The sequence below is a fragment of the Genypterus blacodes genome, unplaced genomic scaffold (assembly GCF_046128005.1).
Source record: "Genypterus blacodes isolate CSIRO-AG114 ecotype Tasmania unplaced genomic scaffold, CSIRO-AGI_Gbla_v1 ptg000401l_1, whole genome shotgun sequence".
NCBI lineage: Eukaryota > Metazoa > Chordata > Actinopteri > Ophidiiformes > Ophidiidae > Genypterus > Genypterus blacodes.
The window spans coordinates 406796-419851 of record NW_027467176.1 but is presented as its reverse complement, the minus strand read 5'-3'; the positions used below and the strand labels follow the sequence as shown (position 1 = coordinate 419851).

Below are 13056 nucleotides of genomic sequence, written 5' to 3'. Positions count from 1 at the left end.
ACATGGAGGTCAAATGTCTCCTTTAAGCTTTATAGGGCCCTGCTCCAGTTGGCCATGTCCAGACACCTGTGTTTACTGGCGTAGAACCACTAGACTTCTCCAGGCCTTTGGCAGGACATAATGTAAGACCTTGAGGTAGTGAACACGTGTGTGAACACCGCCTCGCTCAGTGGAACCAGACGTCCTGTAGGTTCAAACACGTTGACGGAGTACGCTTCACTCACAGTTTGACATTCTTGCATCGACTTTTGTCTGTGTGAATTTGTAGCCTAGTGGATTTGATGACAGAAGCCTTAGGTTGTTTACTACCTGTAGAGAAAGTGATTTATCTGTGTTGAGCAGGGTTTCCCACAATAGAGGCCGAGGACTTGGCAAAGCAAGGGGCTGCGTTCCTTTTGTTGGCTGTGCGTTTGCCAAGTAGTTTGTAATGTTTTGCCACAGTATTGACCCGGGCCCATTGGCAGTGGGCTTTCCACAGGGACGGTTACGAGGCTTTAGAAGACGCTTTGCTTCTTCTGTCACGGGAAACGAGTCGATTAAGATGCAGGATAGACATCACAGCTGTTTAAGTCTCTAAGCATTGATGAGATTAGCCTGTGTGTATCATTTCTTATAGAGGCCATACAGCTTTTTAAAACAATAGTCCGAGACATATCCACTCGCAGTGCCTCAAACATAATGCAAGGTGTGTATTCTCATCTAATACTAGGCGCAGGAGCACACAGCTTTTTATTCATTCTACACTTTAGTGGGGAAAGGGACCAAAGCTGCTATCGGCCTTTAAACCTATTCTGATCACAAAGATATACTACATGCAGAGGGAATGTTTGGCTTTGAGACAGTGTGGATCTCTGGATTGAACAAAAGAGCATGTGACCTGTCAAAGAAGAGAGATGATGGTCATATATTTAACTGTTCGGCTGAAGTAGCTCCTGTCCGCAGATGTTAAAGTACCTTGAGGATGATGTAGTGTATTAGTTTGTTTATCCGCTCTATGATGCTGGACTGTCTGCCAACTTTGGTGAAGCCCATTTTGGAGCCTTGCCTGTATTGTGGAAGGCCCTGATAAGCATCTCAGGTTAGATCAGAGGGCAGGAGGAGGAAGGTGAAGGAACGGTTTGAGGCATTGGTTATATACAGTAAGTGTAGGGTAGAGAGATGTGACAAGAGATCAACCTCTAACAAGCCAGAGAGGAGAGGAAGGTGGTGAAGGGAAGAGGAAGATAGGGGGGGGATCATGACGATGAGGGATTAAGACATAGAGAAGGAGAGGCAGACAGGATGGATGTGGAGAGGAAAGGGTGAGGTTAGGAGTGAGCCTGAGGCGGAGGTGTGGGAACACGGAGACAGCAGAGGTGGAGGGAGGGCGGGCAGGCGGGCAGGCAGGCAGGCAGGCAGGCAGGCAGGCAGGCAGGCAGGCAGGCAGGCAGGCAGTAAGTTGCTGACTGATTTCTGGAACAGGATGGGGAAGTGGTGAAGGAGGCCAGGAGAGCCGCTTCCATAGGTGGGTCTGTATGAGAGAGAGAGAGACACACACACACACACACACACACACACACACACACACACACACACACACACACACACACACACACACACACACACACACACACACACACACACACACACACACACACACACAATGGAACACTTCATAAATGTAAACCCTAATGTTGAATTAGTGTAAAGTGTGTTGACTTGAGAATGATTCAAGTTTCCTAGCAGCAGTTGTGCGTCTGGTGTGTGTGTGTGAGAGATAAAGGGAATACAATTGATTCGTTGTCTGGATGTTCTTGTCTTTGTGTTCGGCCAAATGTTGGGGAGTTGAATTTGTGACTTTGCTGGAATCCAATAGTTGTAAACTATGTGAGTGTGTGTGTCTTATGGTCAGGTATGTGATGAAGAAAGAAAAGCAGAGTGGGTGCAAGGTCGTAGCACCCTGTGTGTGTGTGTGTGTGTGTGTGTGTGTGTGTGTGTGTGTGTGTGTGTGTGTGTGTGTGTGTGTGTGTGTGTGTGTGTGTGTGTGTGTGTGTGTGTGTGTGTGTGTGTGTGTGTGTGTGTGTGTGTGTGTGTGTGTGTGTGTGTGTGTGTGTGTGTGTGTGGAGCCTGGCTGGCTGGATGAGTGGATCAGGTTTCAGCCTCAGCAATCTCTTTTCCACTCTGGCATCAACAGGACAGTAACACTGAATTGGGGGTGGAGAGGAGGAGGGGGGGGACATGAGGCCTTGTTGAGGGGTAGCTGCTACACACACACTCTACAACCAGTGTGTTACTGTGTATGTGAATGCTTAACCTGCACATTGTTGAGCAGAGGCACTTCCTGCATGCATACCTGTTCCCCACTTCTCAGACCGAGCCCATTAAAGGTTAGAAGCGCGACTACTGAAAGACATCAGGGCATCAGGGAAAGGCTCAGTCAATCAGTCAGTCTATCAAAACAAAGACACGGCTCCCCTCCTCCCAAACGAAGACTTACTGAGCAGAACTGAGCACATTCTCTAATGGCTCTCTGTTGAGTCAGAAGGCTGTGCTGCCGTCTCCTCCGCCTGTCCTGAGGTGTTTTTTAAAGGTGTGTGTGTGCTTGTGTCTTAGTATCAAGATGCAGAATTAAACAACCAAACTTCCGTTCCATTTCCCCTGCAGGTGCATGCAAATACTTCCAGCAGGTTGGCAGGTTGTTTTTTTCCCATACACATTGGAATTCTTTGAGTGCTGCTGTTTACCGCTGTCACCATGGCTACAAGCACTCTCATCCTCTAACCGCTGCTTTTGCTCTTCCTCAGGTCCAGAGGTGATCCCCCCTTACAGCAGCAGCACCATGTCGGAGGCAGCTGTGGCTGATGCAGTGATGCCCGCCCCGCCTGTAGGTGGCCCGTACGTGGAGAAGGCCGGCGGCCCGGCGCTGGACTTCAGTTACGTGGGCATCGACGCCATCCTGGAGCAGATGAGGAGAAAAGCAATGAAGCAGGGGTTTGAACTCAACATCATGGTTGTGGGTAAGTAAGCGGTGGGCGCAGTGTGTGTGTACAATTCTCAGAAATACGTCTTCCAGAATGTCTTCCATCCAGCACAGGCGTCTCCCTAATCCATTCAGCACAGTTGCCTCTGAGCAAGGAGGTCGTAGGGTTAAATGCCCACATACATGACTGGATGGTGTGGGTTTGGTCTTGATTGACACATCTGCCTGTTGCCGACTGTACTGGAAAGCTACAAGCACATGAATAACAGTAATTTAGAGTGAAAGTAGAGCATTTGTGATCTTGTTGAGTTCTCTTTTATAAGTGTGTTTGCTGTAACACATCCTGTGATTCAGCTCTCACTCTCTCTCTCTCTCTAATCACGCCTCGCCAGAAGATGAAGCCCTCAAAGTCGTTTTAATAAGCGGCTACACACAAGTCGGGCTTAAAATTCTGTGCCCTCATCACTGTGATCAGACAACCTTCACACAGGATAACCACACACACACACACACACACACACACACACACACTCTCTCTCACACATGCGTAGTAGACAGGCCACCGTAAAAGCGATGCATCTCTGTGGATGATGTCGCGTCAAGACGTCTGCTTCATTCTGACATTATTACAATTTCCTTTAGATGTTGCGCCCTGAGGACTGAGACAGCAGCAGAAGTGTGTGTGTGTGTGTGTGTGTGTGTGTGTGTATGTGGGTTCTTTATATATTCAGGTGAATTTCGATCCCAGCACTGTCAGGATTAGTGATGCCTTTAAGGTTCCTCCATGACCAAGAGAGTACTTTAGAGATTTAAGGACGATGGTATCTCACACAATGAAGGTTTTGTTCTCAGAACAGGTGGAGTCGATCTGAAGGGACTGAGATGTTGGCTCGGCAACTACGATCACACAAAGTGCTATAAAGACTTTATCAGAGTATTCACTTTCTCCTCTACATCACAGAAGCCCAGTGTGTGTGTGTGTGTGTGTGTGTGTGTGTAAGAGCACTGGAGGAACAGCACCAAACCTCATGTTTTATACTGGAGGTGAAGCGTTAAAAGCACGAGCACTTTAGCTGTTTATCCACGCCAATGGATCCAGTTTCTGTGGAATTACATGCAGTGTATTGGCACACACACACACACACACACACACACACACACACATATGCGCCACACTATATTCCCTCTGCCTCCTCGGCGTCGTCTCTCCTCCTGGAACAGTCCACAGATATGTTTCCAATATATATAAATCCAATAATTTCACTCTTTTTCAAGGATTTTGGCTCCAGGATTGTTCCTCATTGCTTTCTTCTGTCGGTTCATGGCAACGCTTTACAGATAAGATAGAAACCTGGCATGTATGATGATTTGTTTTTAGAATTCAGACAGAAATCTCTCTGTGGATCTGGTCTGCATCACATCAGTACAGTACAAAGTGCTGTCGTCTGGAAGAAGGAGAAGAAGAAGAAGAAGAAGACCCCTGAGCTTGAATCCCTTCTGTCTCTCTGATGGCCTGTTTAGGTTGGACTCATATGTTGATGGCTTCGCAGGGCCGTGTTTGTGCAGACAGACGCCTGCAGCTCGTCACTGCTTCATCCCAACCTCCCTACTCAGTGAATCTTGTGGAGATTTATGAAGGCACCGCTGTTTGGACTGAAGTAGAAACAAACTGTCACTGGATTTTCTTTTCTTCTGGTGAAGGTTTGTTATGCGTATTGATTCCTCACTGACTTTCTCTCGCCCGCCTCTCTGGCTGGGGTTTGTGCTCACAGGACAGAGCGGCCTCGGCAAATCCACCCTGATGAACACTCTGTTCAAGTCTAAAGTCAGCCGCAAGTCGGTGTTGGACACGGCCCAGGAGAAGATTCCTAAAACCATTGAGATCAAGTCCATCAGCCACGGTAAAGTCCTCTACCACACCTTTGCTTGATAAATGCTCCTTTCTCAGCGTCACCTATAGTTTGGCCGTCTTCTTCCCGTCTGTAGGTCTTCCAGCTAAAACACACACGCCCCTCTCCTCTGGCGTTCCATCACTTTGTTGTCATTTGTTCTTTACATGTTTCATTCTGTCTCCTGTCGTTGTCGCGCTCTTCCTCGCACCGTCACTCCCACATCTTATTCCTTCTTACTGCGTCTTCCTTTTGTTGGTTTAAAGTGTTTGCTCTGCCTCGTGGGTGCACACAAACACACACACACACACACATGCCGTCACTGCTGAGATGAAGTCATTAAGTCGTATTCTTAGCTGGCACTGACTGATCTCGTTTGTTTGTTTGTTTTTGGCAGACATTGAGGAAAAGGGAGTGAGAATGAAGCTGACGGTCATCGACACTCCGGGCTTTGGAGACCAGATCAATAATGAGAACTGGTATGTTGTTGTTCAACCATTATTGCAATATGTCTTAACGTCAGCGAGGTGCCTTCGTCTAAACAGAGCTCTGTTCTCCCCCTCGTCTTCTTTCCTGTCTTACTTTTGCTGTTTTCCATCTCCTCCTGTGTCACTGAATCACTCTGTCTCCCAACTCTTAACCCTTTTCTGTCACACTCCTCTTCCTCCACCTCCTCTCCCTCTCCCTCTGCACCTTTTTACTTCAAATTGTATTTCCTCTGTCGTCTCCTCCTCCTCCTCCTTTATCTATCGTCTCCCCTCTAAATTCCCCCCCCCTCCCCACCGTCTTTCTTCCATACCTGCTCGCCCTCGCCCCGGTCCAGCTGGCAGCCCATCATGAAGTTTATTAACGACCAGTACGAGGCCTACCTGCAGGAGGAGATCAATATCAACAGGAAGAAGAGGATCCCAGACTCCAGAGTCCACTGCTGCATATATTTCATCCCCCCAACTGGACACTGGTGAGAAGATGAACACACACACACACACACACACACACACACACTCACACGTATGCACTTAGTAAAGAGTCATATAGAGTAGATCTAAGAACGTCTGGGCGATTATGGGTTAGAGAATATCCAAGATTGTTTGGTGTTATTCAGTTAATGGATGGCGGTGGAATAGATTGTGCTTCCAGAATTGGTAGCTACCTTCTTCTTCTAACAAAATAGCAAGGTTTGCTCGCCTCCCTCTCACCCTCACATTGACACACTGGAGAGATGAGTTGCTCTCCCCAGACTCACAGACGCACAACGTCCCAAGTTTCTCTCCATAGATCCCTTAAAGCGACGCACATCTGGCACTTACTGAACTACACACAAGTTCCCCCCTCTCCTCTCTGTTCTGTTGGTTCTGCCACACACTCTATGGACCTCTTGTGGAGTTCGGAGTTTACCAGAAGAGATTGATGATGGCGGGGTGGATGGACACAATCTGACACAATTTGATGGATTCGCTGCGCATTTGTGTAATTCTAGAACAGACAGAGGCTCTGGGGAAGATATGTTGAAAGCAGCTGTGTGCACTGTTCTCACACACACACACACACACACACACAGAGCTGCAATCATAGAACACTGTATTAATGTCCCAGCCTGTCTTCACTCAGAGGGGGAGGAGCCTGGCCCCCCTGTCTCTGCACACCATCCACTCATGTTTTATGTTTATTCAACATCGGTCGGCAGCTGCTCAGGGTTTTCCTTAAAAGCCTAATAGGAGAGAGGAAGGGAGGAATGGAGGAAGGACGAGAGAGGCACACTGCATGTTGTGTCTGGGTGTGTGTTGTCTCAAAGCACCCATGCGTGTCGTTTCTGTTTGCATGTTTTTGCATCGGTACACAGGAGGAGTCCCTGTAAAAGTGTTATCCAGGCCAGAGTCGGCTCCATGAATCACACGGGGATGCTTTAGTGTCATGGCAGGACGGCCCGGGCTCCTTAAACACACACACAACTCCATCAACACAACTTCATCAAAGAGACGTTACACATATTGTCTTCCAGTGGCTCACACTATGCAGAGTATGTTGAGAGCATGGATGTCATTTTAAAGCTGGGCTGTGTTTGTAGGAAGTGTAGAGAGCAGACTGGCATCATTATTGGGATCCTCTGCCCTCTGGTGGCAGAGTTTGGAGCTACATTGTCCAAAATGCTGACGTGTAATGTATACGTTTAGTTTGTGTACGTGTCTGCTCCCTCAGGCTCACACTTTTGTCTCTTCCCCTCTCAGTTTGCGGCCTCTTGATGTGGAATTCATGCGGCGTCTCAGTAAGGTGGTCAACATCGTCCCGGTCATCGCCAAAGCCGACACACTCACCCTGGAGGAACGGGACTTCTTCAAAAAGAAGGTAATGTCTTTATTCATTTAGTTTCTGTATTCACACATCCTTTTATTATATGTATACCTCCCCATTAAATCAATACTTAATCTATAGTTTACAGACACAAGGCCGGCCTTTCTGCAGCATTCTTATCATCAGAAGTGTTGTGTTTTGTAATGTCCTTCCTTTCCTTCCTTCCCTTCCTTTCCTTCTCACTCCATCCAGCTTTTTCCAATTCTGCGATTGCAGTTTTATGCAATCTGACAATGTTTACATGTTTGCATTGGCAGAAACGGTGTGTGTACAGATTTATACACAACCTTCTGCTGAGGTTTTGAGTCTTGTTTGTATACAGATGCAGATTAACAACTGAGCCCAAACTTGTGGAGTAGATTGGAGGGCAGATTAGTGTAAATCTGAACACTGAGCCAGATTAATGAAACATTTGATCTTTGATTGGTCTCCTAAGGCGTTAAGCAAGCCTGCCTAATTACCCCCAAAATCAAAGGCCACAGTGTGTATTCATTACAAACTAATGTGTACATTTGCGCGTGTGTGTGTGTGTGTGTGTGTGTGTGTGTGTGTGTGTGTGTGTGTGTGTGTGTGTGTGTGTGTGTGTGTGTGTGTGTGTGTGTGTGTGTGTGTGTGTGTGTGTGTGTGTGTGTGTGTGTGTGTGTGTGTGTGTGTGTGTGTGTGTGTGTGTGTGTGTGTGTGCGCGCGCGCGCGCGCTCACACCAGATCCGGGAGGAGCTGAGAGCCAATGGGATCGACGTGTACCCTCAGAAGGAATTTGACGAAGACGCGGAGGACAGAATGATCAACGAGAAGATTAGGGTGAGGGGCAGATCTCTGAACACACACTCACACACACACTAACGGACCTGAACGTCCCTGCCAGGAGCGGTGCAGAGACTCATTACTCATTCGTACGCCGACACGCTCCAGCAGAAAAGTCAAGAAATGTCACCTTCCACTTAACACCCACTTGTTTTTAATGAGTCCCGACCTCATGACCTTTGACCCTGTCTGCAGGAGATGATCCCATTTGCAGTGGTGGGCAGCGACCAGGAGTACCAGGTGAACGGCAGGAGGCTGCTGGGGAGGAAGACTAAGTGGGGAACCATTGAAGGTGAAACTCCTCCCTCCCTCCTCTCTCTCCCTTCAACCTTTCTCATCTTCTCTGTAATTCTTCTTCTCTTCTTTGTGTCCCGCTTTACACCACAGCCATGTTTTGCCTCTTCCCCTCCTTTTGTGTTGAGTTTTCTTTAGGTGTCTGATGTTTCTAATGTGTTGCCACCTACAGACTGTACAGTATGTAACCAAGCAGAGAGTAGGGAGATGAAGTGAAAGAGACAAAGGGATACAGTCTTCAGTCAGTCAGTCAAACAATGCTCCATTGAGTGTCCAGACTGCTCCAGTGTGTCCAAAGAGGGCTGGTTTGTTTTTCACTGCGCCTCCAAATCCATCACAAAGAAACAAACTGTGAACGGTGAAGAAGAGGGTATGAAGTGTTTGTTATGGCACTAAGGTGTTTGTTTACTTTGAATGGGAACAATCAGATCAACCAGCTCACACTCTCTGTCCCTAAACCAGCTGATTGTTCCAACGTTTGTATCTTTCCTGTACGATTCATTTACCTTCCAATATTTGATCTTATCCACTCCAGTAACAAGGTTCCATTTCTCTCTCTCTCTGTCTCTGTCTCTGTCTCTCTCTCTCTCTCTCTCTCTCTCTCTCTCTCTCTCTCCACCCCTGCAGTTGAGAACATAGCCCACTGTGAGTTTGCCTATTTGCGGGATCTCCTCATCAGGTTTGTACTTTTGTGTCTTGTCTTGAATTCTGCAAACGCTTCTGTAAACACTTGTCCGTTGTACTCATTGACGTGTGTGTGTGTGTGTTTGTGTCATTCAGGACCCATATGCAGAACATTAAGGACATCACCAGCAGTATCCACTATGAAATGTATCGCGTGCGGCGCCTCAACGAGAACAACACGGCGATGGCTCACGCTAACGGCGTCCCGGAGCACCACCACCTCGCCGCCCATGAGATGTAGACGCCCACCTGCCCAGGCCCCGCCCCCTTTACCCCCATCCCCCGCCCTCCTCCTTCTATAAGTATCTGACCTTCCTCCACAGCCTCCCCCCTCCCCCCCAGCTCACAGGTGGGACAGAAACTTCAAATCCTGCCAGAGGAACTTCATTTTAAGTGACTATCAGCGGCATAATGGACTGTTCATGTCAGTTTAACAAACACTATCCTCTCACCAGTGTGTGTGAAGAGACGTTTAATCCTTCTTAATGTGCTGCAGCTTCTTTCTACCTGCGTCCTGGTCTTACAGTTAACCATTTACTTTCCTTTACCGTGCCAAAAGTTCAGCCTCTGCCAAATGGAACGGACCGACCACGATACGATCACATGTTCCAAAATCACAAGTGCCTCTGTCCGCCCTCCGTTTTAATCCACTTTCACCTTCACACACACCCCTTCTCCCCAAGTGTTTTTATTTTACAGTAGAAGTATTTGTGCCACAGCAAATCTGTTGATGTGATCATGCACACGCCTGCATCATCACACGTGTGTGTAGAGGAAGATAATACTCATCGTTGCACTTAACCACTTCCTGGTCTGTCATTGATAAGGCGTGTTGGAAGGGGCCGGTCAGCATTTGCCAACATGTGACACACACACACACACTCATACTTGTCTGCATGTGTGTGTGTGTGTGTGTGTGAACCCCCAAAAATAATCAGTTAAGCAAATAGCACATCCCGTATGTTTTGATTTTATCTTTATTTTGCTTTTACTGTGTGTTGGTAAATGTTTGTTCTTGTTAAATATTGTATATGGCGTCCCTGATGCTTTCATGATGTCATTGTTTATTAATAGAAATATCTTAAGAGTGATTTAAGAGGAAAAGTATTTATGCACAATATCAAATGTGAACGTTTTTTTTGTCATCTGTTGGGTTCCGCTCATGGAGAATGTTCACATCCTCACACACACACACCATGCACACACACACACACACACACTCACCGCATGGCGACCTGGGCCCAGCGTAGTGCCTTATTTATTGGAGAATGTTTGTCAGCGCGTTGAAATCCAAATTGGTCTGTTGGTGCCATGTAGGCCACATTTAGACATCTGTCACTTCTTCCCCCGTTTGTTTATCAGTAAACAAAAAGATCCAAGCCTTCATTGACGTCCATCTTTCCCATATTATACCCAGGATCTCTGTGTTGGACCCATGTTAACCCCTCAGCTGCCACTGTCGAGCTCTGTCTTGTATATTCTTCTGTGTTCTGATACATTTTTTTTGTACTGGTATTATTGATAATAACATTTCTCCTTTATCTTATTTTAAAGAAATAAAGATATTAAAGTTGTAAATATTTACTTTCCTTGCTGTTTTTATTCGGCGTTGCAGCGGTTGACCTCTTCTTTTCAGAGCTTAGATGCTGTTTGTTTGCCCGGTTGATGAATTTCACAGACTGGGCCGCCAGAGGAAGTTTGAGGAACGACGCCGACGTTCCAGATTATTTTCCACCACACTTGGATCCCAGTCACAGTTGATCTCAGGTGTGATTCACACACAGGAACACTTTAATTGCTGTGTCATTAAACTTTTTCTTGATTAGCCTCTTAATCAATCTGCCCGCCCGCCCGCCTGCTGGGGCCGGGGGCTCGGCTGATTAACACCCATCACCCGTAAGCGTGAGCGCTTGTTTTCTTCCCCAGTGAGGAAGATGGAAGAGGAGGAGTCCCGGGCTGTGGGTCAGCATGAGGAGGCGCAGGCGTGCAGCTCACTGAGATAATGAAGCAAAGGAAGCCGACCGGCACGACTCAGGCAGAGGTAACAAAGTGCTGCGCATCAAAATCAATCCGTTGTGTTTGACTTTGCTCTTTTTGTTTTCTATCTTACAACAAATCCTTCACACATAGACGGATTCTGTCCCCACTGGCCTTCTGGGATAAAACAGAACAACCACTAAAGATTCAGAGCGCCGGCGGTGTTTCAGTAACTGAGACGCTGACGGAGGTACACGTTTCTCACACACTCAATATTCCCCCGGCGACTTCTCACATTTCTGTCAGGGATGCTCAACCAGCGTGAACTGGCTGATGTTATTGGATTTGATTGTTGGGAAGTGAAGAAGCCTGTGTGATGAGGTGGAACTAAACAAAATCCTCATTAGAGGAGAAGACTTAAATGTCATCTTTACTTCAAACATGCAAACCAGATTTACAGCGTTAACCTCTCGCACCTTTTCGTTTTCCTCTTTAGTTCCTGTGAATGGTGTGTGTGTGTGTGTGTGTGTGTGTGTTCTGCATCTGCTTGTTTCAACACGCCAGGTTATATGATGCGTAAAATGAATACACTGCAGTCCCCAGATACCCATTTCCACTATGGATGCACTGTTCAATCAAATGGAAATATTGTAAATGTGATGATTATTTTATATGCATTTACCGGAAATGCATCCTGACCATATTTGGAACTGTTTACCATTCTTCCTTCAATAGTTTTTAGGTTTAATGTAGTGTGTGTGTGTGTGTGTGTGTGTGTGTGTGTGTGTGTGTGTCAAAACTGAGGCAATAAGTTGAATGCATCTCATCACGCTGAAACAAAGTCGATATCTAGTCACTCCTCCCGACGTCATATCTCAAAATGGCGTCTGCACTTTCCCACAGACGTCAGATGGCTCAGTCCTGCCCACCGACCCAGCACACCCATGCCCTCAGCTCATAAGTCAGGACCCCCGCAGTCCACAGGCTACAGGCTACCTTTCTCCTTCATCTCCCATGAGAACAAACAGTGAAGGGGGTCGGCGGGGGGATGAGCAGCTACACCTCTTCCCATACTGGCTGTGGCTCCTCCCCTCACCACCCACTGTCCTCCTGTTTGCCACCACCCAGCGCTTCACCACCTGCCTTAGTGACATTCATTAATGAGCGCCACTCTGTGTGGATACTAATGAAGGCAGGAGAGAGAGAGAGAGAGAGAGAGAGGGAGGGAGGCTTGGTGAGGACAGTGTTTGCATCCAGGCTCAGTTTGTGTGTGAGCACATGAACGGGATGTGACTGGAGTGTGTGTTTGTGTCTGTGTATGGCTGTGTGATGCAGATCATCTGTTTGAATGCATGTCTGAATGTCACGGTCGGTACGGTAACCAGCCTACATGCTTGACTCTTTACCTTACCAGCTGTTTGTGCCAGGCTGGTGCCAGATTGGCGGTGCAGATGCAAACGTGTCGACGCCCCTCAGATGTGCATGTGACCACCAGACAGACAGACAGACAGAGAGACAGACTGACCTCTTCAGCAGCCAGTACGGGACAGGCAGCAGTAGAATGAGGCTGGAATAGATGCTGCTTGCTCATTGGTCAGACCGGTACATTGTGATGGATGGCTCCTATCACAGCACAGCCAGCTCCTCCAGACAGGAAGCAGTTTGACAAATGCTCACATTCTCTCTGCAGGAAAATGCGAAAAGTGGCTACAAGCGTGTGTGTGTGTGTGTGTGTGTATGACTTCATTTCAGGGAGTGCTCAGATTTCAATCCCTAATCTGTTTCACCTCATCATAATGGGACTGTGTGTGTGTGTGTGTTGTACACACTCTTGGAGAATCCCTGTTTAGGCTGCCCAGACAGTTGTCAACACACACCTCAGTGCTTCATTACATTAGCGAGCTCATGCCCAGCTAGCTCATCTGCGTGGAGTCGCTGTGGCACAATTAGCACCTGTGTGTAACGCACACTCGCACAATCTGTGGAGGTATTTGTGTTGATTTGATGACTTGAGCGTGTGAGCACGTTGCATACGTGTGTGTGTGTGTGTGTGTGTGTGTCTAGGTGTAAGTTACCTCCCAGCTCATGCGTTGTTCT

At 47.4% G+C, this 13056-nt stretch overlaps 1 protein-coding gene across 4 annotated transcripts in view; it reads left to right on the top strand.

The window, feature by feature from the left end:
* The window catches only part of septin9a (septin 9a), a 52793-nt gene extending 42231 nt beyond the window's left edge, over positions 1 to 10562 (top strand). For all 4 annotated transcript variants that reach the window (XM_076138786.1, XM_076138788.1, XM_076138787.1 and 1 more), the window contains 9 exons: positions 2784 to 2996; positions 4732 to 4860; positions 5246 to 5327; positions 5672 to 5809; positions 7077 to 7194; positions 7906 to 8001; positions 8200 to 8296; positions 8926 to 8977; positions 9079 to 10562. In XM_076138786.1, the coding sequence (XP_075994901.1) occupies positions 2784 to 2996; positions 4732 to 4860; positions 5246 to 5327; positions 5672 to 5809; positions 7077 to 7194; positions 7906 to 8001; positions 8200 to 8296; positions 8926 to 8977; positions 9079 to 9223 (1070 nt within the window). In that variant the 3' untranslated portion in view covers positions 9224 to 10562. The remainder of the gene's footprint in view (positions 1 to 2783; positions 2997 to 4731; positions 4861 to 5245; positions 5328 to 5671; positions 5810 to 7076; positions 7195 to 7905; positions 8002 to 8199; positions 8297 to 8925; positions 8978 to 9078) is intronic.
* The last annotated feature ends 2494 nt before the right edge of the window (positions 10563 to 13056 follow it).